Source organism: Sander lucioperca, chromosome 1 (genome assembly GCF_008315115.2).
Source record: "Sander lucioperca isolate FBNREF2018 chromosome 1, SLUC_FBN_1.2, whole genome shotgun sequence".
NCBI lineage: Eukaryota > Metazoa > Chordata > Actinopteri > Perciformes > Percidae > Sander > Sander lucioperca.
The window spans coordinates 36,654,280-36,681,825 of NC_050173.1; the positions used below are offsets into that span (position 1 = coordinate 36,654,280).

Below are 27,546 nucleotides of genomic sequence, written 5' to 3' on the forward strand. Positions count from 1 at the left end.
AGGATATCCTTATCACGCATACACAGCCTATCACATACAGCAGAAACACCACTGTTCACACACACACACACACACCGCTGTTCACACACACCCTCTCTCATACACACAAAAGTCGACATCATTCATGCATGTAATTCCTAAAAAGAGCTTGCTTTCCGCCGTTTTGTTTTTTTTTTTGTCTTTTTTTTTGTTTTGTTATTTTGCTACCTTAGGCATAGACGTCCAATAGCAGGCCTACCTCGAACATTATTCGTCAACAATGAACCGATTGGCAAATCTACCATTGAACTGTTAGTCTACACCTCAGTTCTCCGAACTGGCTCAAACTTTTCATCTAATAAAAGTTTAAGTCTACGGCCCATCCTGTGATCGCCTTTTTTCAAAGGGCTTTTTATGTCAGATTAACGGCGTTATCCTTTATTCTTTGTTTTTGTTGGTTTCTCTTTATTGTTACTGTTCTTTTCTGTATTCTTTTATTTTCTCTTATTGCCTTTTATCTTCTCCTTATTACTTCTTGTTTTTATTTTCTCTTGTTTCCTTTTTCTTTCTTTACGTTGTTTAAGCCAAATTGCCCTGGCCAGGGTTATCAACTGTTTTTTTTTTTTCTTTAATCCAATTCGCCTATTCCTTAAAATCTTTTCACATTATCTATGTGAATATTCCTTAATTCCTTACTTTTTTCTTTTCTCTATGTCTTTAACTCCCTTAAGCCTTTGCTTAATTTTCTCCTCTTATTCCTTTTATTTCTCTGTCTTCCCTCATTACGCCCACACTAAGGCTTATCTCACTCCCCCCTTTTTTTTTTTTTTTTAATACACCCCAACGCAAAAAAAATTTACAACAAAGTTCCAGCCCACACAACAACACACACAGCACAGCAGCTGCACACACAGGTTTCAAACATTACAATGCGGCCCATCACACACACACACACGCGGCTCCCATGAACGACTGCCACCCCAAAAAATGTGAGGAACACTCACCCTAGTAAGCCGGCCTTTGAAGCAGAAGTCGCACACTGAAGCCCCGCAAGCGATGCGCCTGGGGCCGTCAAGGCCGAAGTTCGTGACGCCAAGAATTTGTGGTATATTTCAGTTGCAGCACTGTGTTGTTGTTGTATGGAGAAGGAACTTCGTAGACACTGATCTTGATTATAAAAAGGTTTATTACAAGCAAAGATTCAGCATCAATTTAACAGACCCATGGATATCTGGAGAGACGACCAGCCCAATCTTCAAATTCTGTCGCTCTAACTTTCCTTTGTTAACACAGGGTATATATTCCATGCATAGGGCGTAATGTGAGAGTGCATAGTTCGACACAGAATTAGCCAATCAGTGCCTGTTATCTGGCACAATTCCAAAAAAGGTCTCTTCTGTCTTGGGGGACCTCTACTCATGTTAACAGTTTCCAGATGTTCTCAGTACATGTAGAGTAAGGTTCATACATCCTCCTTATACCAAAAACTTAGATCACAATGGTAAATAGTCAGATACCACACCAGTAAACCAGAGCACGCTTTTTCCCCCATCCTGGAATGTTGTGTGGACTAGCCGGTCTGGCTAGTCCACACAACATTCCAGGATTCCGCCTCCGCCGCGCTGTGGAGGAAGGTCTGGCAATGCGAGACTAACTTCATACTGACCTTTAGAAGATCCTTTCCTAAAGGGCTTGATGTGATGGGGGAGAGAAGAGACGGCCCTCTTTCCATGCAACAATGTATTAAAGTGTTTTTCTGGAACTAATATGAGGCTTCTGCCGTCATAGTTAGATACATTTAATAGGTCTCTTCCAAAGTAACAGCCTTTCTTAGTTCAAAATTATTTCTTGTGGACAGTGTTTTCCTAACCCTAACCCTAACCCCCTTTGAAAGATTACCACTGTATTTGACTAATTTGGATTTCTGAAGCATCATATCAGCTTCAGATAATCTTTTTGAGTACACTCTCTTAAAGATGGGACTGTGGATTTTATTCCTCATCAGTTACATTGAAAGATTGTTAGGGAGGGATTTCTTAATGGCCACCGTTTCAATGATTATTGTTTTTAACACAGATGTTAAAGAAAACCCATTCATGCCATACATCTCTGATTGTAGCTAGTTTGTCTCTTTCACGTCAACCAGCTCTGGTGTTGTGGAACAGCCGAGATTTCACATGAAATGACTCCAGAGACATTGTTGCTCGAAAGATCCGGATCGTCAATAACATTGTCTTCCGTCTCTGAAAGATCCTCTGACTCTGAAACCTCTTCCTCTAGATCACTATTACCATCAAAAATCTGTGCTAAAGAAATTATAAACATTGATGATGTTACGGGTCAAAGAATCAGGTAAAACCAATAAAAAGTTTATTTTACATTATATGAACATTTAGAAAGGAGAAATGCAATACATTTTTTATTCCAAAACTATATTTAGCAATTATTTAGTGAACAATTTTCCTCATCAAAAACATTTTTTTTCATGGAACTTCCCATTTTCTCAAAATATTCTCTTCACATTTCCATTACTCTCCACATGATGGGCAGAATGTAACTGTGTGCTTTCTGCAGATGTAACTCTTGCATTTCACATGAGGTGCTTGTTTTACACTTGCATATTCCATGCATAGCTAGATTTGGCATCATAGGATGCCCATATTTTGATGTCATACTTGGCAGGCTTGTTGGGCATGTACTGTCGGAAGGGACAGCGCCCCCTGAATTGAACAAGGCTTTCGTCTACAGCAGGGGTGTCAAACTCATTTTCACTAAGGGCCACACTGGAAAAAGAGAATCACACCAAGGGCCAGACATGTAAAGTTTATGACGTGCCTTTGTTACTGCATGTCACTTATTCTTTTTTTTTTAACATTTTGGTAGCTTTTTTCCTAATTTTTGTTGTTTTCTTTCCGACTTTTTTGTGGCTTTCTCAGACATTTGTCACCTTTTTGTAAATTTGTTGCTTTTTCCGACATTTTTTGTATGCTTTTTGTCGCATTTTTGTTGACATGAAGCCCTACAAAAGTCATCAAAAGAGTTCCTTAGCCATAGAATTTAGCAAATCAAGCAGAACAATGATGATGTGTTTCACAGCCTGAATATAAAAACTCTCTGCTTCTGGGGGAATTTCTGAGGCTCCGAGTCGGCAAATCTGCCATATATCTGCTTTGAATAGCTATGTTTCCATCCACACATTTTTATCTGAATTAAGTGATATTGAATGAAAAATGCCTTATGGAAACATTAAAATTTGATTGAATTTCATGACTATCGTCTCAAAGGAAATACGTTCGGTCTCATCGGATTTTATCTTGATCGATATACGGCTTATGCGATAAACACTGATGGAAACGTTATTTGCCGAATAAAAGTGAATTGCGATTAAGGTTTAGGTCATTTTATGGTTGCAACCTGCCACAAAACAAAGAAGAAGTTTTAGTTCATTTCCGCCCAGTATTTCCGCTCTGTTTGCACACATGGCGGGTGTCAACAAAGACAGATGTAAGTGGACGAACGAGGAAACGAGAGACTTTTTGTTGTCGTCGGGCATTGACGTGCATCTGCATCTGCATCATCATAGCAATGTGTTGATAGCGTCATTGTTTTCTTATTATAGCTTGATATGTTGCTATCAGCTGGCACATAAGCACTATTACAACTTGTGCAATATTGATCATTTGTTGGTAGAGGGCGTGATCCATTTTGTCTAGCAAAACTTTGGTCGCAAATGTTTGCTTGAATGTTGTGCGATTCAGTGCAAAAATGAATGGAAACACTTTAAAATGTCTCAAATCAATTCGCTATACCAATTTGACCGCAAAACAGCATGTGACGTCATTATGCACAGGTTTTTATTCGCTTTAAAGACGTTGGATGGAAACACACTTTGACCAGCTTTATTCGCATGAGTTTTTTTACCTAACTTCAGATAACTCGATTGACAAGTGGATGGAAACTTAGCTAGTGTCAGGTAATTGCAGTTTAAAAAACACTTTCTTGTGTTTTTGGTTTGGCACACAACTAGGAGGGCCAAGATTTATTGTGAACCCAAATTGATATATGGGCCGGTTCTAAATCTGCAAGGGGCCGGATTTGGCCCACGGGCCTTGAGTTTGACACATGTGGTCTACAGTGACATGGGGACCAGGATTGTACAAGACAGGTAAAATACCGACCCATTTATCCCATACATCTCTGATTGTAGCTAGTTTGTCTCTTTCACGTCAACCAGCTCTGGTGTTGTGGAACAGCCGAGATTTCACATGAAATGACTCCAGAGACATTGTTGCTCGAAAGATCCGGATCGTCAATAACATTGTCTTCCGTCTCTGAAAGATCCTCTGACTCTGAAACCTCTTCCTCTAGATCACTATTACCATCAAAAATCTGTGCTAAAACTTCTTCATTTGCAAATCTTCTGGAGCTCATTTTGTAGTGTGCGTGTCAAAGAGATGACATTACAACAGTGAAGAGGACAAGCGTGAGAAAGCTCCTCCTCCTTTACACACTCACCTGGTTCTAAATGGCTGTTGAAAGTCAGTCAAATTGTAAATAAATCAAAATAAAGGGCATCAAAGAGAGATATTCATTTTGGGTCTTAACAACTACCTACCCACATCAAAGTGAAGGAAATGTCATAAAATTTCATGAAAAAAAGATAGGTTAACCAGTATTTTGGTCAACACAAAAATGGAAATAGGTCAAATTGACCCTTAACATAATACGACGGTTAAGCTTGGGAATCTAAATTTAGATTATCCATTTTACAGCCATTGAAAGATTAGTCGATGTTTAAATTTAATTGTGTAATTAAAGATTAGGGTTAGGTTACATGATCTGCAGACGTGAACAATGCAGGTTTTTTTTCACATGATAGGTGCTAATCAACTTTGATCTGACTCAAAGGTGTTACCAGAAGAAACACCTGCAGAAATTAAACCTAAAACTTCCTTTGCAGAAATCTTTTCTACTAATGCCAGTAAACGCTCTGAATGTGTCTGTTTCCTGAAAATACTTCCTGAATCTTACTTAGTCAAGATGATAACCAACATGTAGATTTTCACCTAATATAGTTAAATATTACCAGGAACTAAGAACCAAACTTCAAGGAAATTTCTTTTCCATTGCATACATGTCCATACTTCAAGTTTTTTCAAAAACACAAGACACAAAGTAGTCCCTGTTCTTAGGCTTCAAACAAGTTGAGTATTTTAAGTAGGATTCAAACCAGTTTAGCTGTTGAAAAAAGACTTTCCAATTATTTATTAAAAAACGGGAGGTTTTATATGGGTTTATAATTGTTCATTAGTGACGGGTCTGAAGTAAGTGGGTTGGTGACTGCAGTTTTCAGGGTCTGTGTGAAGACACATAAGTTAGGAGACTAACATTAACAAAAAACTGTTGGCAGAATATCATGGCAACATGAGGAATATTTCAGATGTTGTGTAATGTCCTCTAGGTTTTCATGGTTGATAAAATGATAACATGGTATTAGAATTTGTTTTTCGTGGACGCATGGACAAGATTTAATGTAAAAGAAAATTTTGCAACTGAACAAAGTCACGGTTTGTCGTGTTTGTCTTATGCCCAGTTTACACGTACATTCGCCTCTAAACCTCTAAAACCTCCGGCCAGAGTGGAGATTTGGGAAATCTTTGTTTGCAAGTTTGCATGTAAACTGAGACAAACGGAGGTTTAGGCAGTCGAGAGAGAGAAAAAGGAAGTGATTTGTTGCTGTTGTTGCTATTTTCGGGATTTTGATTGGCTAACGTGGACTTGAGCTTCTCGTTACACTGCCACCTACAGGTTTGGCATGCTCTTGACGGCATTGACAGCATATATACACGGGTATATGTAAACAAACACTTTTCTGAAAACTGACAGCTGTGCACGATGTTATTTTTGAAAACGGAGAGGTTGAAATGTCACGTGTAAACGTAGCATTAGTACCACTTAGTTTTGTGTGAAACTGCTTAGTGCACTACATATCTCATTGCACAATATGTCATCTTACTTGCTGCTTGGCTGGTCGCTTGCTAGCACATTAACTAATTTCCACAACACATGTAACGATATCTTACCTGACGTGTTTTATCTAGCATCTTTTTATCAGCCAGGAAGTGGAAAAATAAGCAAGATGGGCTGCTTGTGTGCGTTACATCTCGGTACGAAACACAGGCATCGTAGCATTGCGTCATTTATGCATCTATGTATTTTACTTCAACAATTTTAAGTTTCTTGACATGCAAAATTGTAATTGTAATTAATGGCTCAATTGTAACAGGATCAAATAATTATTTGTTGCTACCCAGTCACTACTGTACATATTTCTTCCGAAATATGGCTCCATTGTGGTCCACCGGTTAATTATTGTACTAGTGGGAACAATGCAGCTGGTTGTGGAAATACAAACAGCAATAGTAAACGGCTATTGCAGTCTGTATTATCATTTTGGACACTGATTTTAATTTTAAATGTACGTCCTCACTACGCACTAAATTAATGGTTTAATTCTAGCTGGAGGCCTTTGTTGCATTTCATTCCCTCTCTTTTTTTCTCCCCTTCTTTCATGTCGCCTCTCAATTGTCACTTATTGAATATAGGCAGACATGCTATGAAAAAGTTTTTTAAAATGGATTAATTGAAAATGATGTAATCGGTGACATTGTTATTTTTATTATTATTTTGGGACACAAACATTGCACAACATCAGTGAAATTCATTGTTTGCACTGTGAGCTTAATACATACAGCAACAGGAAATGTATGTATTTCACCCTTATTATAAACATAACTGCATAATTGATGTTGTAACATTGTGAGCTACAAATGGATTTTTTATTGTAACATTTGCCAAGAAAACCACAGTTATACACATAGGCTACACAACCAGCAATACACACACTTTCACTCAGTCATTCACATATGATTCATATAGTGTTTCTTGTGGAAATGGAAATGGGGGGAGCTGAAGAAGCCTATCTTGTAGGGAACAAGTCATGATGAGGCTCTCTGAAGCAGAGAAATATGGTACGAGACAATCACACCATAGTGCTTTTCACTCTGTCGAAGATCTGTTGGACCTTTACTGCAGTGACACATCCTTCCCTCACAATGGTGATGGTCCCTGTGGAAAGAGTGAGATGGGCTTGAGTTAGAAAGTTCCTGTGAAAACACAAAAAAGAGAGAAAGTATTGAGAATATTTTTGCAATTCACCTTCATCAATCTTCAGGCAGTTAACCACAGTGGAAGCAACAACTTCATTTGAGTCTCCGTCACACAGAACCCCTTGGATCTTGTGTCCCAGTCGACTGCAGCAAAAAGAGATGGTATGATAGGAGAGAGTGTGAGTGAATGTGAATTCATTAGCAATATACTGTGATGACATGGTATGTAGTGGGTCAGTTCTGTGAAGAGACACTTACTTGATGACCATGGTGTGGTGGGTGCTGTCTGGCTCTCCGCTGGGATTGGCTGACGTGATAGCAAGGGGTCCGGTGATGTCACATAGGTGGCCCGTCACCGTGTGGTTAGGGACGCGGATCATGATGCTATCCTTGGTGCCAACACGGTCATAAGCTGGTCCCACTCCTACACAGGATAAATTAAAACTGAGCTGAATACTGATGATTAATATTAATAAACTGGAAAAAGTTGTAAACTGAACCTTTTAGTTAAAGTTAACATTTAAACTGAACAGTTTACCTAGTTTGAACAGCCAGTCTCCTTTGCTGACGATGCAGCTGATGCCGCCTGGATACACATTCCTCATAAACTCCCAGAGCAGAGGGCTGAAGGGAGGCTTGGCTGCCACCAGCTGCTCCACGTTAGAGATGCAAATGCAGATGGGCTTCTCTGCTGGTCTGTCCTGGACGAGGTCACAGATAACAGGTTGATGAAGACAAAATGTTGAAATTGGATAAAATGATCTGTGTTATATCAAACTTCCAAATGATACAAACTACCAGTATGTATTTCATTCTTACTTTAATATTGTAGATTTTCTCTATAGCTTGAGGATTCTTGCAGGAGGCAGCCAGGGCATACACAGTGTCTGTGGGAATACCACACACTCCTCCTTCTTTCAGTAGGCCAGCGATCTTCAGGAGACCACTGGTGAGTCGGGAATTAGCCACAGGACAGGGAACCTCCGGAGCAGATTCCTGCTTCACTTTCTCCTGAGACAGGCCACAGAGGGAGGGACATTTTTTTTTTTTTTTAAATGAACAGGATCAAATATGACAGACCACTGTAGAATTAGCAGAAGAATGCAAAAGGAGATTTTAATTGGTTACCTTTCTTAAGGGAGGGCCCATAGGTAGCAGTCTTTGTGAGAAGATACAGTTCACCAGTGACGCCAGAGCTCCATATATACAAATTATTGAAAGTAGTGCAAGCATGGCAACTGTAAAGAAAATGTCAGAATGTTTCAATATATCAAGTTTTTACTGATATGATTTTCATTTTCGTTTATTTCTATTTTAAAACATAAATGCGATCAGAATGAGGCTTTGTCCATACTTACTTTCAAGCTCATAAGGCAGTCGCTGCAGAGTGGAAAGCAGGAAACAGACCAGAACAACCTCCATGACTGCTGTTAGAAACAGCAAAACCAGGTTCCTGTCGGCAGCTGACATAGACAAAGGAAGGATCAAAACAAGCTAAAAAACAAACTAATTAATTAAGTCTTCTATTAAAAGATCCTGTTGACCTTACCAATCAGCATAAGGAAAGCATTAATGACCAAGAGAGCAATGGCTCCAGCTGTAAAACCGTAAGCTTCCTCTGTGAAAAGCTGAAGGATGTCACCTAGAAAATAAAACTTGGGATCAGAATTTTGTGTAAATCAGTGAGATCATGTCTTCATTTTAATACATGTTTGTTCTGACATACCTGCAAACCTAAACCAGGTCCAGGTTGCCCATACTGCTACATAGATGGATGAGATGACTGAACCAAAACGGCCACCTCCTGTGATTTGCAGTCGGCTGACATAGACCTGGATGATGGCTCCAGAGATGAGGACCCAAGGGATAGTCAGATGAAGAAAGGTAGGATTCATCCTGGATGAACTTGCATGAAGAGCTGAGAGAGCTGCAACCCCATTTGAAAGGTAGAACAGGGCGTCTGAACCCTGGTCAGTTTGAGGTAGGGGCTCTGGGTCCCCCTGCTCGGCCCTGCAGCACTTCAAAGCCTTCTTCAACTGGTCAGAGGCGATGGGCTGTGGTCCTACAGGGATTAGAGACTTCTCTGCTATGGCGTTGATGAGACGCGAGAAAGTGCCATACAGGGAGGCTGTGGTGAACAGGGAGCAGGCTACACCAAAGAAGATGTAGTATCCCTGGAGAGGAATCTGGGGGATTGTTGAGAGTGTAAGCAGGAGAAACAACATGTTGTGGATCAGCTCTAGGACATCTGTGTTCAGGCTTCCCACACAGAGCACCACGCCTGCCATCACAAAGAACCAATTTCCCACCATTGTTACCCTACCTGAGGCCACATTAATGTTCTCCGCAACCAGAGCAGATACCACAAATTCATCCCAAGCTTTGATCAGCCAATATGTGGCATGAAGACCAAACTTAGTGGTGTGGTAGCAGTCTTGGCGCAGATGGGCATAGTAGCTGGAGAACAGCTGGGCAACTGTGATGATTGAGACCCATGCAGCTCCTAAGCCAAAGGACTTCATGTACCCAAAGCTGTAGAAAGCAAAGATGAAGGAGGCAACAGTGTCACAGAAGAAACCCAAGGGCATGGGCTCTGCATATTTTGTGTTTTTCTTCTTCTCCTGGCCAATGCTCTGGGCGCTTGCTGAGTTGGGGGTACCTAGCAGAAGAACATTAAAAAGGGGGGTACCGAAGCCTTTGAGGACTAGACGTTGAGTCAGACCTTTTACGAGCAGTGCAGCTGAACCATAGATGGCAAAAATCAGAATGAGCAACTCCAGAACCCCAGAGACCACGAGAGCCCAGGAGCTTGCTACCAGACCCACTGCTTCAAAAACTAAGGTGGCTGTGATGGCCCCAAAAACAAAAGGCATGATGTAATTGACCGTGGCAGAGCAGAAGGCTAGGAGAAAGGACAGAAGGATATAAGGGACCAGACCAGCGATTGCTGACTCTTTTATGGACAGCAAAAAATGGCTAACTGGAATCTCTGTGGTGGCATTCAGAGACATATTGCTCATCATGTTTGTGGACAGGGACAAATTGTTCATCATCTGATGTGGCATTGATGCTGTTGCAGGAGTTTCAGCTAAGGCACCAAAGTAGATTCGGGTGGCACCATAACTGCCCCAAAGAGCAGCATAGCCAATGAACGCAGTGCCACTCAGATGATCGTATCTTCTAAAGGAAATCAGTCCAGCCACCAGTTGGCATATACCACCAATCAAAATGAGATGAACACCTATAAAAAACATGGAATTGAAATTACTAAGACATTTTTATATTATTTTTTCATAATATAATTTTCGCAGATTTCGCAGATTTACTCAGGTTTACCTGCAAGTATGTTTTCCACCCCGACTGGTGCATTGCCAGTGTGTGCTGTATTGAAGTTCTGTAGCAGTACAAGGAATGCACTTATCCCATTGGATAACATGCCTAACACTCCTGGTTCACCATAGAAACTGGCTGGAAACCCATCTGATGTTGCCATCCTGTCTTTGTTGTCAAGCTGCAGTTTCACTGAAACAATGAAACAAATGACACAGACAACATATCCATGAATGTATGTACGTTTTCCATTAAGTAAGTATAATGTGCAATATCAAATGCAGAAATCACCCCCAAAATCTAAGAATACAACAGTATCACCGAACAGTGTCACTGTGTTGCTCAAATATGGATGCAAACTAAAATCACAGAGAGAGAGAGAGAGAGAGGTCACTGTTGTGTGTGGTCGGAAAGTACAACATGGCTGTTTGCACAGCATTTTACTTTTTTTCTTTTTAAAGACTAAAAGCTAATTCCATTTAAAAAAAAATAATAATAAAAAAAAAAATAATATATATATATATATACTGTAAAGCACATATGATAAACTGTGAGAAAACAAAGTCAAATGGAAAGTCCTACTATCTTGTTTCTGTCTTCTCTCCCTAAATAGAGAGAGTCTTTAGCCCTGCCCTGTCATAAGTAGGCTGACCCACTGTAGCAAGAGACACTGCTGTATTAACCAATCCTGCTCTAATGTCTGGATAGCAGCAGGTGCCAGCCAGGGGTTTCGGACTGGGGGTGGAAAGGGGACTGAGTACCCAGGGTCCTTATGTGAGGAGGGCCCAAAAATATGCTTAAATAAATAGCTGTGGATGCATGGAGGGGTCCGTAGAGTATAACTTTTTACAGGGCCCAGAATTTTGTTATACGCCCCTGGTTCCAGCATAAGTGAGCAATTTATTTCTAACAAACAGACTGGTATTTACTGACATTTACCCAAAAGACACTACTGGGTTTGATGATGTCATTTAAATGTTTTCAGAGTTGTAATGGTATTCTCTTTTTTCACAACTAAAGCAGTTTTCTAGCTAGTAATACAGCAAATGGCAAAAAAGTCTTACCTGGTGAAGACGCTCAGACAGATGAACTGTTGAGTTGTTCTGAAGCAGGAATAAACGTTTGTCATAAATAAGGCCTCCCTGTGTGTAGGAGGAGTTCATGAAAATCCCCCACATTCTGCTTCCTCCTTCCTCCTCCTCTTCTGAGGATTGTGATGCTGGTCATGACGATGATGATGGTGGTTAACGTGGAAATTTAAATTTAATCTGATAAGGTTTTGTTTAGGATATGCCTTTGTTGCCAGCCCTGCCCTGTTCCTCCCAGGCCAGTGTCATAGCCTTGGACTATATAAGCAGGTCTCAATCCAAAAAGCACCACCATCCTTTCAACAACCTGTTGACTGCAAACCTACTGCATCTGAGAGAAAGAAAAAAGAAGAGCAACAACTGACTGAAGCTATGATCTCCAAATTACAGGTAAAGATATAAAATATTTTTACAGGACTATTTCTGATTAATAGGGATCTACTGTAATCATGAATTTTGTTCAGCCTTAAGTAAGTCAAATACATTGCTAGGTATGCCTAAAACTGTTCAACTTTATCCAGTCTAGGATTTAATACAAAACTCTAAAATCACAATATAGTTTTAACGATGTAGGTGTTTTTTTAGAAGATGGTAGGGGACAATTTAACAGAGCTCTTGTTAAATGTTGCGCAAATTATTACACATACTGTACCACACCTGTAACAGTATACAATAGCTCTTTTAAAGGGGCACACAGGCTCAGTTTTCACTTAAGTGATGCAAATATCCACTAAAGGGTTAATTTAATTAGATCTGAGTCTGACAAAGAAAAGGCAGAAAATATATCTGTGTTTAGGATCTGTAATTAATCTGTAAGAAAATAACACATAATTATAATACAATTAAGTCACACTTAGTGGTTTACAGGTGCCAGTAAAGATATTCTGTACTCTGTCCTACAGAAAACCATTAGACCAGTGTGGGCTGTTAGAGGACTGCATAAATCTGCAGTGGAAGGTAAACTTAACTCTGTTCTTTTGTTCTACTACAAGAAGACATTTCTCTATGGTGCAGCCATTCCAAACAGCATTTTTACTTTTAGACAACTAAAACTAAATATTTCTCTTTTATCTACTCCTTATCTCGTTCTTTATTTGTGCAAACACCATTTTTTGCTCTTTCCCCCTGCAGTCTTGAAGCGCCCGGCCCCTGAGGACACAGTCACAGCCAGCTTTGGGAAGTTCATCAGTGAAGTAAAGCCCCAGCACTTGTCCTCTGTGGTGCTCCACCGCAGCAAAAGGATGGTGTTGGACAGCATTGGAGTTGGTGTGATTGGCAGCACAACAGATGTGTTTGAGCTGGCTCTGCAGCACTGCCAGGTGAGGAAGATGGGAAAGAAATAACTCTAAGGTCTTATCTATAAATTGCTTGACCTTATGCAAACAATAGTCATAAGTCAGTGCAACAGCTGTGTGTGGACAGATGAGGTGAGTCAAAAAAATAAATAAAAAAATCACAGGTTACTATTATGCTCAATTGCGTCTTGGAACAGGCAGGGTTTTAATGTCTGGTGACTTTTTTCTCCAAGTTTCTGTGTTTGACATATGACTTACAAAGAAACATATTCAGCGTCAACTGAAGAGTTATATGCCGGAGCTTTTTAAAGTAAAGTTCACTTTAAATATGTGACAACACAATCTGTGACTGTAAACTCTTACTATTAAAAATGTCCTTGTGACAACTCCCTGTGTTTACCTGACTCCGTCTTTTCCCCTTCAGCACATGTATGCTCCTGATGACATCAGCTCTGTGTACGGACGCAGGGGCACCAGGCTCTCCCCGACACTGGCAGCTTTCGTCAATGGAGTGGCTGTGAGTATAAATGGGTGGGACAGATGGGTCTCCATTGTCCCCAGTGCACCTCAGATGCACCTAACCCATTACCACAAGCAAACTACAGATATTTTATACTCAGCTATGGTACCATCTGCTAACACTAAATTGACCCCACATTTCCAGCATAATGTCTGTAAACATTGCTGGCCTCCTTCGTAAAGAAACCATCAGGATGTCAAGCTAATTTCTGCCACATGTATTTGCCTCCAGTGGATGAAGCAATGTTATGGCAATTAAAGGTATTTTAAAATAAAATACAATGGCCAAAGTGAATGTTAACTGAGAAAAGAGATGAACTGCATCATGTACACACAGACACAGTGTTAAAAGCTAGCTACTGTATTATTTCATGATGCACAGTTACTCTATGTACTATGATTCACAATCATTTTGTTGTTGAAAATGTGTTTTTTTTTGTTTTCTTTTGCTGCAGACTCACTCCATGGACTTTGATGATACATGGCACCCTGCCACTCATCCCTCAGGAGCAGTCCTTCCTGCTGTGTTAGCACTCAGTGACATGATGTCTGCTAACAGCAAACCTAGTGGCCTGGACTTCCTGCTGGCGTTCAACATCGGCGTTGAGATCCAGGGCAGATTGATGAGGTTCTCTAATGAGGCCAACAACATCCCCAAGAGGTAAAAACCTCAGGGCGTGAGTCATATTGGACATAGATACTGTAATTTATTTAGTCTAAAAGCAACATTGCAGTAGGTTTTGTAATTTACTGGGTCATTACAGTGATGATTTAATAGATATAAAGCCAGTTCACTGTTGAGCAGTTTTTATTTGTACTCTACATGGACAACAAGTATCCACATGACTCTAAAGAGATCCATATTTGACTCTGCTGATCTCTGCAGTGTGGTTTACAAGGAGGCCTGTGCAGTGTAATGAGCAGCCTCTTAGTGGTGTCAATGAGCTGTAAAAGGTGTGTTATTATGTTCATCTCAAGGACAGCAGAGGCTCTGTGGGTACTGCTAGCACAATTAGCCATGTGGAGGAGAATATCACACAGGACTCCATTTGGCAAATGTTTACACCAAGTCAAATAACCTGCCACATTTGCTTGTTTATCAAATACTGAAATGGCCAAAAACCTACTTCCTTTAACATCCCTGAAATAAGCTCTGCTTGTGGAAATTCTCATGAAAGAGTAGCTGTTTGTACAAAGAGTCATCTTTACATGCTGGAGCTCTAACCATAATGATGGAGAGCAGCCATTTGAAATGCTCCTTTAGTCACAAGAGTAAAAAGTTCCAAAACACCTGACCAAAGTCTATTTCTTTCTGTCTTTCTCATCACCAGGTTTCACCCTCCCAGTGTGGTGGGGACCATGGGAAGTGCAGCCGCCTGTGCTCGCCTCTTGTCTTTGGATCCCTCCCAGTGCAGTCATGCCTTAGCTATAGCTACTTCTCTATCTGGAGCCCCAATGGCTAATGCTGCCACTCAGTCTAAACCGCTCCACATCGGTAATGCCTCACGTTTGGGGCTGGAGGCTGCTCTGCTAGCATCCAGAGGCCTAGAGGCGAGTTCTCTGGTCCTGGATGCTGTCACTGGTGTGGCTGGTTTCAATGCTTTTTATGAAGACTATGTACCGCAGCCTTTAAAATTACCCAATGATGACAGCCATATGTTCCTACTAGAGGAGCAGGACATGGCCTTCAAGCGCTTCCCTGCCCATCTAGGGATGCACTGGGTGGCAGATGCTGCAGCCTCGGTCCATAAGGTTCTTGTGGGATTTGGCCCTGGCACTGTCTCCCCAGCTCAAGTCCAAGACATCCTGCTCAGAGTCCCCAAATCAAAGTACATCAACAGGCCTTTCCCTGACTCTGAGCATGAGGCACGCCACTCCTTCCAATTCAATGCTTGCAGCGCTCTCCTGGATGGGGAGGTGACTGTGCAGTCTTTCACACCCGCTGCCTTAAGACGCCCTGACCTACTCGCTCTGCTGAGCCGTGTTCGCATGGAGCATCCCCAAGACAACCCAGCTAATTTTAACAGTATGTATGGTGAAGTCCAGGTGACACTTGTTGGGGGAGACATTCTGAAGGGACACTGTGACACCTTCTACGGTCACTGGCGCAACCCGCTCACCAATGAGAGCCTGAGGAAGAAGTTCAGAAACAATGCGGGGGCCGTGCTTCCCTCAGAGAAGGTTGAGAGGCTGATTGATGTGGTGGAGGAGCTGGACAGACTTGGGGACTGCAGGGCCCTTCTCTCACAGCTGCAATGAGAACTCAGACATGCACAATGAGAGCAGCAGAGAAATCATTGCACATAAATAAATTATATACCAAAATAGGTACGGTAAAATGTATTTAAAATGACACATTTGTCCAAATCAATGCTAAGGAATATCACATATTTACCTATTGCACTTGGAAATGGGGAAAAGTAGCTATAGGCCACTACACTGTGCACTGTAATTATGTTTCCATATGCCTGTCTCTTTTACCAGTACTGACGAATACTGAAATATCTGTTGAGACATGTCAAAACATAGTTTTCTGATTTACATTGTGCCTAATTATTTCATTGTATTATTCAATTTCTTTTTTATTTCAATATGAGTTGTAAAATGTGATCTAGTTACATTGCAAAGTGAAATTAAGAAAGATGTATGTACTTTTTAATGTATTTATTAGGTTTATTATGTATTCAGATAGCAACATTTTGCAAATATTAGGTGTTTGCAAAATGCTGTACTTAATACTGTGTTTTTCTGCCAAATAATGGATTGGTTAATTTAAATGTATATAATGCAAATATTTGATGCTGATGTAAATACAACACTGTTTCCTCTTTGACATTCCCACATGTCACTACAAACAAACATTTCTGTTTGTGTTTTAAGTTTTAATAAAATAAAAAAATAAAAAACACTGTCTGAGAAATTAAATTGATGACGTAAGAAAATGGTTTGAGCAAATCAGAATGTGTTCTCTTTGGCCGACAAAAATTCTCACATCTCTTCCTGTGAGTACTTAACCACACAGATTTAAACACACATTTGAAAATGAAAGCATAAGAGTATGTTGTAAGAGAAAATACAGCAAACTGTATTTCCCTACAGAAGAAAAGATTCTGTAGAGAAAATGAGTGATTAAAGATGTCCCAAAGTACAGCATTACTAAGAAGGAGGAAACCTACACACTTATACTCACAGCTAATACACACACATGACAGGCACTATCACACTAGGCAAGCCTTTATGGGATGCTTTACACTACCTTTACCTAAAACTAATGCCATCAAGAAAACTGTAATGTATAGGGCAATGTCAAAAAGGGAGTCAAATTAGTAATGAGTCAAAAAGAAATCATCTTAAACTGCATACGATAGGGGGGATGTGAATGTGGATTAATGTTCTAATGTTTACCTAAATACGGATTAATGTTCTGTTGTTTACCTAACTACGGATTAATGTTTTGTTGTTTACCTAAGTATGAAGGTGTCCATTGTTTACTTGTGTCAAATGTTTGTTGAGAAGGAAATTTGAACGTATCAGAACTATTTTATTGATAATGTGGAATTATTAATTATATAGTTTTTTATTTATTGTATTGATAATATGGAAGAATTAATGTAACACTGATTGTCTTGTTATGTTTTATCTTTTGTGTGGACCCCAGGAAGAATAGTTGTTACTTTGGTAACAAGTAATGGGGATCCTAAATAAATAAATAAATAAAAAATACTCCATTACTGCCAGTGAAACAAACAGACTGATCAGGAAGGCTGACTTCATTATTGGCTGTAAACAGGAGATATTTGAAGCTGTGGTGGAGATGACACTAAACAACCTGTTACCTATCATTGATAACCCTGACCACCCTCTCCACCCCACACTGGTCAAACAGAGGAGCACTTTCTCCAAAAGGCTCCGACACCTTTTATGTCACACAGACCACTAGAGGAAATCTGAGTGTGAGATAACACATGTTTACTTACATACACTATGTTATATTTTTATATGTATTTGTTATTTTATATATACTCTCTACTTGTATAAATGTTGTACCTTCTTTTATTTCCTCCTGAGTATATATTTTTTGGTATGTGTTCTTGTATTGTTATTTTATTTATAATTTCTTGTAAATCTGTATTGGTGCTGTGTGGCATTAGTCATTGGTGGAGCTTCAAATTAACAGATGAAATTCAACTAACTGTGTAAAACTGTGTATGTATTATATTATTTTTGTATTTTTGTTATTACTAGAATTTTAAACTGAAAATGACCAACTATGCTCGTATTTAAATACAATTTTGTGGAAATAACTGTGGAAATGCTGTGAAAAACTGGATGATACTCTTTTTGGTTTCATGAAATTAAATGTTGGATGTGATTTTAGGCTTTCTACGTTACAGTAATGCCCTGCACAGCCACACAATGTGCTTTCAATTACTCTGGCTAATTAGACCTGTACAGTGGTGAAATGTAACTAAGTACATTTACTCACGTACTATACTTAAGAGCAAATTTGTGTTTGTATCTTTGACAAACACAAATTTTGTGTTTGAGTCTTTTCTTTTTTTGCCACTTTCTACTTCTACTCCACTACATTTCAGAGAGAAATATTGTACTTTTTACTCCACTACATTAATCTGACAGCTTTAGTTACTAGTTACTTTATAAATTAAGATATTTGCACACAAAACAAATGTGAATTATAACATACATTTTATTATAAATGAAACTACCCAACAATGTACAGGCCTACAAGTCCAGCTAAAATGATTAGCCGATTAGTGTTAGTTGATTGACAGAATTGTTTTGATCGTTTCCAGTTTCTAAAATGTGAGGATTTTTCTGATGATACTACATACTTTTACTTAAGTAACATTTTCAATGCAGGGTTTTTATTTGTAACAGAGTATTTAATGGTGTGGTATTAGTACTTAGTAAAGAATCTGAATACTTCTTTCACCACTTAACTGTAACTGGACCTGTATAGGTTGACGTTGTGTGGAGCTGTGCTAAAAATGACTGTACGTTTGATGTCACTAAACTTCATAAACTGATGGCAATAATAACAGTGTAATTGCCTTGCCCTAAAATGTGCAACAACGCTACAGGAAAGTGACTGAGCTTTTAATCAAGCACAGTCTGTAGAGGTCAAATCAGAGAAAATACCCGTGTGGGAGAACTTTGAGTGGGTTTGGGCTTTAAAATTAGCATGGCATTTAAAAAAAAAAAAAAGATTCTTTGTAAATGATTGGTGTTATTCTACAATGCTGTTTATCCATATTGAGACATTTTCCACTTGAATCAGGCATCATCAGATATTGTTGGATGAACATATACGTGATTCTTTCATCCAACACTGGTTTTGTTTTTCTTGAAATTTATCAGTCTATTATTTTTCTTTTGGCTATATAATACACATCAAATTAAAGTGAGCAGCCAAAATGAATACGTGGGTGTTTTTATTCCTTTATCAATGAGCTTAATCTTATTTTGGAATGAAGCCCATTTTAATTGACAGTTTAAATAAGTAATAATATACTTGTATACTTATTATGTGGCTGTTTCCGTATGCATATAGTGATCTGTAAATGTTATAATGAGAATGTTTCATAGAATAGCGGAAAACACAATTTATTAAAACAGTATTGTGTTAATAATTGCACGTGCTTTTGAAAATGTATATTGTGTTTGTATTTATCGTGTAAAAGTAAATATAGTACATTCATGTATTTAAACTACTACAACTTTCAGATAGACAATTCAAAAGTAAAGATATTACATAGAGTACAAAACACAAATTAAAGTTATCATGCTAGTCAAATTACATTTGCATAAGAGTCTGCATTTTTTAATATATATATATATATATACAGTATATAATAGTGCATATAATAATATATGCATTATAGAAATTTCACCTGTAGCGTTGTCCCTGTACTTGGTGGTACATGAGGCCTCCTCAAACAGCGATGTGTGGATTCGTAATTTAACAATTTTGCAGCAGTTTTAAGGAGTGCATTGATACTATGACCCAGTTCTAAGGATTGGACTTTGTTCAGGTGAAACTGTTAATGGTGTTGAGTTTTCACTTCCTCCTCCTGACACTACTGTGTCATCCTCTCCTCAACTGTTGTCCCTTTGTGTATCGGACAGCTGCAGTTCATATTCAAAAGCAGGATTCGTCTGCCCATGTATGTGTCGCTTCTGAACCTCCTCGAAGATTTGAAGAACCTTCAAAGCAAACAAATAAAAGCAGCAGGTATTAGTGTAGGCATACAGTGAACTGAAACTGAGTATTTAGAATGAATAGAACAAGAAGGGCTATTAATATTACCTTAGATTTAGGAATGAGACCCACTCTGAAGAAACCAATATGCCCTGTTTTAATCTTAGTGCAGTCAACCACAGTTGATGCAATGTTCTCTGGGGAGGGTCCGTCACATAACACTCCATCAACCTAACCAAGCAAAATGCACATGTAGTTTACTGCAACAAATAAAAACTCCAGTGCCTGTTGTATTTAATAAAACTGGAATATTGTCCTCACCCTTTTGCCTAGCTTGGCATAAACTTGGTTGTGGTGAGTTGTGTCTGCCTCGCCTGTAGGGTTGGCTGAGGTTACAGCGATGGGTCTCACCTGCAAACAAAGAGGTTGTAATTTTTACTAAATGGCCTGCAGAGTAGTTTGACTGACTTGTAGTGCTTCATTCCCACAGCCCTTACCAAATTAATGAGGTGTGTGGCCACAGAACAGTCTGGGTTTCTGATTGCAATGCTTTGTGGTGTCCCTATGTGTTTGGCAGCATCTCCTAAACCAAAGATGTCCATCCAGGTGCCTGTGTGAGACAAGAAACCAATATGATGCTCATAAAACACACAATGTTACATGTACAAGTATGCATTCATAATTCTACACCTACCTCTGGGTATGACCATGCTAATGGAGGAAGGCCACGCAGCCTCCATGAAGTCCAGGAGCAGGGGGCTCAGCAGGTGTCGCACCGGCTCCAGCTGCTTGATGGAGGAGATCCACAGAGACATGGGTCGGTCCTGCGCCTGCTTCTTCACCCTGAAATCAAACACAGCAATTAGAGAGTAAGAACATTTTATTAATAAATGAATGCAGATAAGGGCACACTGCAAACTCACTTGTAAGCTTTGACGACTGCGTCAGGCCTGTTGCAAGCTGCCACCAGAACATAGACGGTGTCAGTAGGCATTCCACATATGCACCATTTTTAATGATTTCTGCAGATTAAAGAAGAGGAAAAATAATATGTAACATGTAAACAACTGTGTTTTTTTTAAATCAACATTGATCTCTTTAACAGATTCCCACCTGCAATCTGCTGGACCGATGTGGCCTTGCGGGCTGGTACATGCGGACAGATATCTGCCCCTCCCCCAACCCCACTCAGCTTCACTAAAAGTTTTCCTAAGGGGATCTGGGGGGACTGGAAGGTGCTGTTGAAAATGTGCGCAAGGAAACAATAAAAACTGACAAGACCAAAGATGATGGTGACTGCTGTCATATCCATAAGGCAGTGCACCTACTGCATCGAGCAGGAAGCTAATAAGGATGAGCTGGAAGGTGAGGGCGTAAGCAAACCAGGCGATATTTATAAACAGCGCTGCAGCTGTCACTAAACAGTTAAACAGCATGAAGCTAATGATCCCGACAGCCACATTAAAGCTTCTAGTTTCACTGTACAGGCCGCCGTATCGTGTCAACCCCCACACTGCCCACATCACCCTGTACAGAATAAAAACTGTGCTCTCAAAGGTTTTACCTCGAGCAAAAAGCTACTGAGCCGCAGAGCAGTTGGAGTACCCCTCCAGCTGCCACCACCCAGGGCAGAACCAGCACAGACAGAGGTTTTCTGTCACCAACTGTGCAAAAGCAAACAAAAGCAGCCAGCACGCTGCAGGCATGGCCTAACACCTCTGCATCAGCATACTTGGAGTAGCCCAGATGAGGTACATGTAGCTCTTTATCATGGGCTCTGAGAGTAAGACCATGGATTCTGGTTACTAAATCCTTGAAATAGCCCTGCCCTGTGGGAATCATTGTAGTGGAGAGACCATATTGAATGTGGTAATTAAAAGCATGCCAGCAGAGAACACAAATATTGCTACCTGTACACCCTGCGTGCCTCTTTGGAAGAAGCCTTGAGGCTGGGCTGCATAAAATAACAGGTAGAGCCCCTCCAGCAAGCTCTTCTGACAACTGATCAGAGCCAGGATGGAGAAAAGCACAGAGAAGACAACGGGGAAAGGAACAGGGGAGAAAGGCTGAATTGAGTAGAATGATAAGAGAGCGCTGTAGCCCTCTGCAAGTTTCAGCAGAGCAGTGAAGTCGTAAAAAGTGGCAGCTAGTGTGTCCATGCCTCGGTAGAAGAGGACACACATGCCAAGCTGGAAGAGTCCAGCTGTCCACAGCCAAGGCACGTGACCCACGGAGATCTGGGGGACAACACCTAACAGGGGACAGGCTAACACAGAGGCAGACAGCAAGTTCATCACCAGACCTACTGACACTGCATCACTACACCCCTGGTTCTGCTCTGTTTTCATCTCAGCTTTTCTCTCCAGGCCCATTCCTGGAGGCTCTACTTTACCATCAGTGATGGTGGACAGCAGACGTCCAAAACCAAAGTAAACACCCACAAGACAGACCAGAAGGTAGTTAGCAGCTGTGGCAGACTGACCAAATCCTGCAGCTGACAAACCGGCGATTTGATGGGCACATGCTAAGCTAATGCCGATAGCTATGAGAGATAGAACTGCTTTCTTAACTACAACTGCTACGTTGCCGATGATGAGAAGGGCTAAGGTAAATGCTGCCAGGCCCGGGACTAGAGAGGGTCTCAGCTCTGTGGGCTGCAGCACCCCCTGTCTCACCAGGATGTAAACCAGACCTGAACCACACCACAGGGCAGATATAGTCAGACACAGAGAGGAAAACATCTGGGCGTTGGACAGACTGCAACAGATACCTAAGAGACAAAGAGGAAACAGAGCAGAGGATTGAGAGTTTTACACACAAATACAAATCAACCAATACTACAAATGAATGAGTTAAAGAAAACTTGTGATGACCATTCATCAAAACCAACCTGCATATGCTAAGAGGACTGCAATGATGAGCAGCAGAATCCCCAGTGCAGTATGGGGGATGAAGTCTTTTTCAGGTGAGCTGCCATAGTTGTTTATAAAAAGCAGGAGAGAACCTATAAGCAAGAAAAAAATCATTATCTAGAGCCACCTTCTGGTAATTAATTATAAAAAACTAGGTACCACATCACATTTCTTTTACATTTTGATGAAAACGGAAATATGACCTCCCCAATTTATTAGAAAGATCAGGTCTCTGCCTAAAAGTATGGCTAACTGAGAAGTTTCCATGTTTTGATTTCCTCACATGATTACATGATTGAATATTCTATGTAGGCTAGTTAATTATTAATTTAAAGAGGCTGTAGGGCTACTCTATATTCAGAAGGTTGATATAGCAGTAAGCAACGGCTATTTACTATGTAAAGATATAGTGGAGTAATGGCGTCCTGAGCAAAGAATAAAGTCTCACTCCCTCTGTGTGTTAGTAATCTAAACTTCTCTGTTCTTTGTTTTGATAGGTGGTGCGGCTGCTCGTTCGTGTTGTGCAGGTGACTGCGGTGAGACCTCGTGGATCCATCAATCGGTATTTGACGAGTTGAAGAACAGTCTGTGAAAGCCGTGTGGAGGCAATCCCAGACCACTTTTTTTTTTTTTTTACTGAATATCGATTACAGCTCCTTTAATAAAAAAAACCCATCTGCAACAGTATGATTGGTTTTAAGAACAGATTTGTTTTCTGATATTAGTAGTAGGCCTAGACTCTTTTTTAAGTTTAAGTTTCTACAGCTTCAAAACAACGACCATCACTTTGAGCGGACTGAACTGTCTGTCCAAAAGTTCAGGATAGCCAAGTATGTGCGATGATCAGATATAGCCTATATTCCAGTATGTAAGTAAGTAAAATGAAGTAAAAGTAGGCTTATGATTGCTTAGTAACTGCCGCGAAATCAAAAATAAATCGATGTATATTAAAAAAAGCTTACCGCCAAAGATGCCCAGTATGCCACAGACACATGCAGTGAGTGGAGTCGAGAGTAATTTCTGAAGACGTGAGGCTGCACTTTATAAACACGGGGTTGATGTCAGCTCACATGGAAAACCACTGGGAAAAACAACAATGGACGTAGCAGCAGTGACGAAAACTATTGGTAGGCTATGTAGCCTATCTATGGAAAACTTATAATAATACATCCATGGGAAAAACCTCAGACAGGTGTATTTTTACCAGTAGAATTCAAATAACACAGATCTGGTGATTTATTAGCCTATGTTACCCCCTGATATTCGCACTGTTACAGATGTAGCTCTTTTTAGGTCCAAACTCAAAACCTATTTGTTTAGAATGGCTTTTAATACATAGTAGTGGTGTGACAATTTCACTCTCCTCCTCCTGTTTCTATGTAACCTTTTCTGATTTTACAGTTTTCTATGTTTAATTCTTTTTGTTGTGTGATATGTTGTTTTATTCTTGGTTCCTGATGTAAAGCACTTTGGATACCTGCTGGTTGCTGTAAAGTGCTATATAAATACATGTTGATTGATTGATTATGTTTCTATTTAATCCTTTTCTCCCAACTGTGCTTCATAAAATACAAATGAGGCTAAAACTGACATTCATATTATACTTAAAGCACCTTTTTCATAATGTATGTGGCATAATCATTAACACATTAATCATAAATTCATTGATGGCAGATACATTAATCTTTATCTATCAAATATTCCATGTAAATGTATTAGGTATGGAAAGTTAGCTAAAGGTGAATTTTTCTCAATTCTCAAAAACAGAGGATTAAATATATAAACTAGTAAATTGTCATTTAAATGTTTCCTTGGTACATCAGTTTTATTGTTCATTGAAAAACTAGTTCCTGAGAGGAATGATTCAGCATTTAATCTTGACAGCTGATCATGACAACCCCAAAGAGTTCCTGGTTACCTGAGAGGCATGATGTCACCCTTTTGGACAGCAGGCTGTGGGAGGAGACAGAGAGGCAGACAGACTATAAAGAGCCCGCTTCAGAGTTCAGCCAGCACACCTCTGCTGAACAGCCCGATCACACACAGCTAGGCTACCTACTGTACGTATTCAAGGTAAGATCTATCTACACTGTCTTCACTTCTGCTATTTAGACTTAATTAACCAATGCTTTCGCTTAATATTTTAGGATCAAACACAGGATGATTTTAGACGATAATGATTAAATGCAAAGCAGCACCGCAAAATTCACAAGGGAAATGGTGAAATGCTTAAAAACTGTCTGATACATACTAATTTTACAATATATGTATTTCTACTGTGGAGTCCTGCACAGCAGACTCCAACCTCTTCTTGTTACTTGTCTTTACTGGTGTCAACAGTGTTACCTAGCAGCAGCAGCAGCCCTCATGTGACTCCTCTGTCCCCTGGCTCTGTACATCTTTTATGTAAACATGTGCAACAGGTGGCTCAGGATCAGTGCTCTTCATGTCTAATAGGGAAACAAAAAGGGGATCCATACTTTAGATAAATGTATGTGCTTTATGTGTGTGTTTTATAGGAACCATGGCAAAGCGAGTTGCAGTTATTCTCTCAGGCTGTGGAGTCTATGACGGCACAGAGATCCACGAGGCCTCCGCTGTCCTCGTCCATTTGAGTCGGGCTGGAGCAAAAGTAAGGGCAAGAAAAGTTGACAAGTTAACTCATTATAGTGTATTCATCTGTTATTTAATGTCAAACTACTGGATCCATTCCCATTTAGAGGTACTTTTCAGCTTTCACGTCTATGTTTCTGTCCATTCATTTTGCAACACAAGAGCATTGTCATAAACCAGACCAACTAAGATGCAGTTGGTCTTAAAGTGCCCATATTATGAAAAAATCACTTTTTCTGGGATTTAGGGTGTTCTTTTGTGTCTCTGGTGCTTCCACACACATACAAACTTTGAAAAAAATCCATCCATGCTGTTTAGAGTGAGATACAGTTTCTGAATGTGTCCTGACTTCAGTCTCTGGGTGAGCTGTTCAAAATCGGCACGGCTTGTGACGTCACAAGCCGAAACGAGCAGGCTAACCGCAACCATTAGCTCGTTAGCATGCTAATGCTAATGCTAACGCTAGCATGCTACCTCGTTCTCAATAGCAAAGCACTGCTACAACACACACAAGTTCACCATAATCTACAAAAGAACTACTTACATGTGCGCCCTCATTTAGAAGTCTCCCAGCTAATCCTGCCTTGTAAGTGACCTAAGTTGTAGAAACAGCCTTTCTTTTACTGTCTATGGAGCTAGCTAGCTGACATGATCTACATCTGAGCTACTGCACATGTGCAGTGCAATCAAAGATAGTACAGAAGAAGAAGAAGAAAAGAGGTCTCACTCTGTAGCTAAAACAGAGACCAGGTGAAAAGAGGATCTGCAGCAGTGAGAGAGAGCACTGCAGTACAACAAAAATATGGTGTTTTTTGAAAATTAAACCATGTAAACCTATTCTGGTACAACCTTAAAATACAATTATGAACCTGAAAATGAGCATAATATGGGTGCTTTAATAACAACTCTGAAAAGATCCCAAAGTCCTTAGCTACATAGACTAAGTTTTACATGCTTCATTTCAGGTGCAGATGTTTGCTCCGAATGCAGATCAGATGCATGTTGTAAATCACTGTGAGGGGAAACCTACTGAGGAGAAAAGAAACATCCTGCAGGAAAGTGCTCGCATCGCAAGGGGTGACGTGACTGATCTGGCCAATTTAGATGTTTCAGCCTTTGACGCCCTCATCATCCCAGGTTAGTCTGATCCAGCCATTGATAAATGTCACAGAGTCAAATATTTTATATTGCTCTCTTTTACCTTTTTTCACCTCCACTTTTATAATATTCTGAACAAATCCTGTGTGCTCTCATTCAGGGGGCTTTGGTGTGGCGAAGAACCTGAGTGACTGGGCAGTGAAGAATAAGGACTGCACCATCCAGCCACATTTAGAGAAGCTCATCAAGGCTTTCCACAAAGCCGGAAAGCCGCTGGGCATGTGCTGCATCTCCCCCATCCTCGCTGCAAAAATCCTGCCCGGCTGTGAGCTCACTGTGGGACAGGACATAGAGTGTGAAAAGTGTGTAAAATTGTTTCTCATCATCAGATGTCTATGGATATAAAAGAAATCCAATCTACAATTCTAACTTTCCTTCTCTTTTTGTTTTTAGGTGGCCGAATGCTCAGACAGCAGGCGCTGTGAAGGAGATGGGCTGCAAACACGTCAACACAGATGTGGAGAAAGCACACGTTGATGTCAAAAATAAGCTGGTCACCACCAGTGCATTCATGTGCAATGCTCCCATTCATAGTGTTTTTGATGGAATAGGAGTCATGGTTAAAGAGACACTGAAACTGGCTTAAGAAGTCTCTAATTACATTCTGGATGTTTGTATTTATTTACTTCAAAACCAATTGTGATTTCCCATACAAGAATACAATAGCAAGTTATGGCATGTAGTCTATGTTTCGGATGTTAATACATCAAAGTGTTGTTTTGAGATTTTCAATAAAAGTTACTGCAAATTACAATTTAGAATTTTTTCCTATATTAAAATAAAACAATGAAAATTGCAACATTAAAACTGTGGGACAATATTAACATATACTGTTGCACTGAGCACCACCTTGTTCTTCCTGACCAATAAAACCAATATAACTCTGTTGACTACACCTCAGGGCCTATATGAACTGTGTTAAGAGTTTCTTTTAAGACATAAGATCTGTTGACTAAAGCAGATCAGGGAAAGAGCATTGCACTCAGCATAATGGAAAAGGCAAAGGCTCAAAACTGTCCTTTAGCCTGTCTGTCAAAAAATGGTGTTAAATTAGCTTAGAACCCATCAGCCCCATATTAACTTGTAATAGCCGGGCAACTCCTGGTGGCCCTGAAATTTTATGCCACCAGATTATTGCCAGATATTATTTGGCTATATTGCTATAATAGTGAAGAGTGGGAAATTACATCTCTGGGGGTCTACTGGCAGTGATGGGAGTAACAGTAATGTATTCATTTTTGCTGTAACGCAGTAATATAACGC

General features: G+C 40.0%; 3 protein-coding genes and 1 pseudogene across 4 annotated transcripts; 2 read left to right on the forward strand and 2 right to left on the reverse strand.

Annotated features, from left to right (window-relative positions):
• Positions 1–6,634: 6,634 nt before the first annotated feature.
• On the reverse strand, positions 6,635–11,645 carry LOC116064238. The gene is made up of 11 exons (XM_036003454.1): positions 11,543–11,645; positions 10,485–10,670; positions 8,875–10,389; positions 8,698–8,790; positions 8,507–8,611; positions 8,277–8,386; positions 7,968–8,159; positions 7,687–7,849; positions 7,407–7,572; positions 7,198–7,292; positions 6,635–7,107 (listed from the first exon to the last, which is right to left on the reverse strand). Exons 2-11 carry the CDS (start codon positions 10,639–10,641, stop codon positions 7,022–7,024), a joined length of 2,682 nt encoding a protein of 893 aa, XP_035859347.1. The 5' UTR covers positions 10,642–10,670; positions 11,543–11,645; the 3' UTR covers positions 6,635–7,021.
• Positions 11,646–11,873: 228 nt separating this feature from the next.
• Positions 11,874–15,699, forward strand: LOC116064477 (cis-aconitate decarboxylase-like). The gene is made up of 6 exons (XM_031319716.2): positions 11,874–11,956; positions 12,469–12,523; positions 12,698–12,885; positions 13,286–13,378; positions 13,836–14,041; positions 14,712–15,699. Exons 1-6 carry the CDS (start codon positions 11,939–11,941, stop codon positions 15,637–15,639), a joined length of 1,488 nt encoding a protein of 495 aa, XP_031175576.1. The 5' UTR covers positions 11,874–11,938; the 3' UTR covers positions 15,640–15,699.
• A 3,544-nt stretch (positions 15,700–19,243) lies between these two features.
• LOC116064237 lies at positions 19,244–24,911 on the reverse strand (annotated as a pseudogene).
• Positions 24,458–27,178, forward strand: LOC116064282 (glutamine amidotransferase-like class 1 domain-containing protein 3A, mitochondrial). 2 transcript variants are annotated; one of them, XM_031319369.2, is made up of 5 exons: positions 24,458–24,585; positions 25,032–25,144; positions 26,091–26,262; positions 26,384–26,585; positions 26,677–27,178. In XM_031319369.2, the coding sequence occupies exons 2-5, from the start codon at positions 25,037–25,039 to the stop codon at positions 26,867–26,869; spliced, it is 675 nt and encodes a 224-aa protein (XP_031175229.1). In that variant the 5' UTR covers positions 24,458–24,585; positions 25,032–25,036; the 3' UTR covers positions 26,870–27,178. The 2 variants fall into 2 exon arrangements, with proteins under 2 accessions (XP_031175229.1, XP_031175230.1); XM_031319370.2 differs by having other exon boundaries at positions 24,509–24,572.
• The last annotated feature ends 368 nt before the right edge of the window (positions 27,179–27,546 follow it).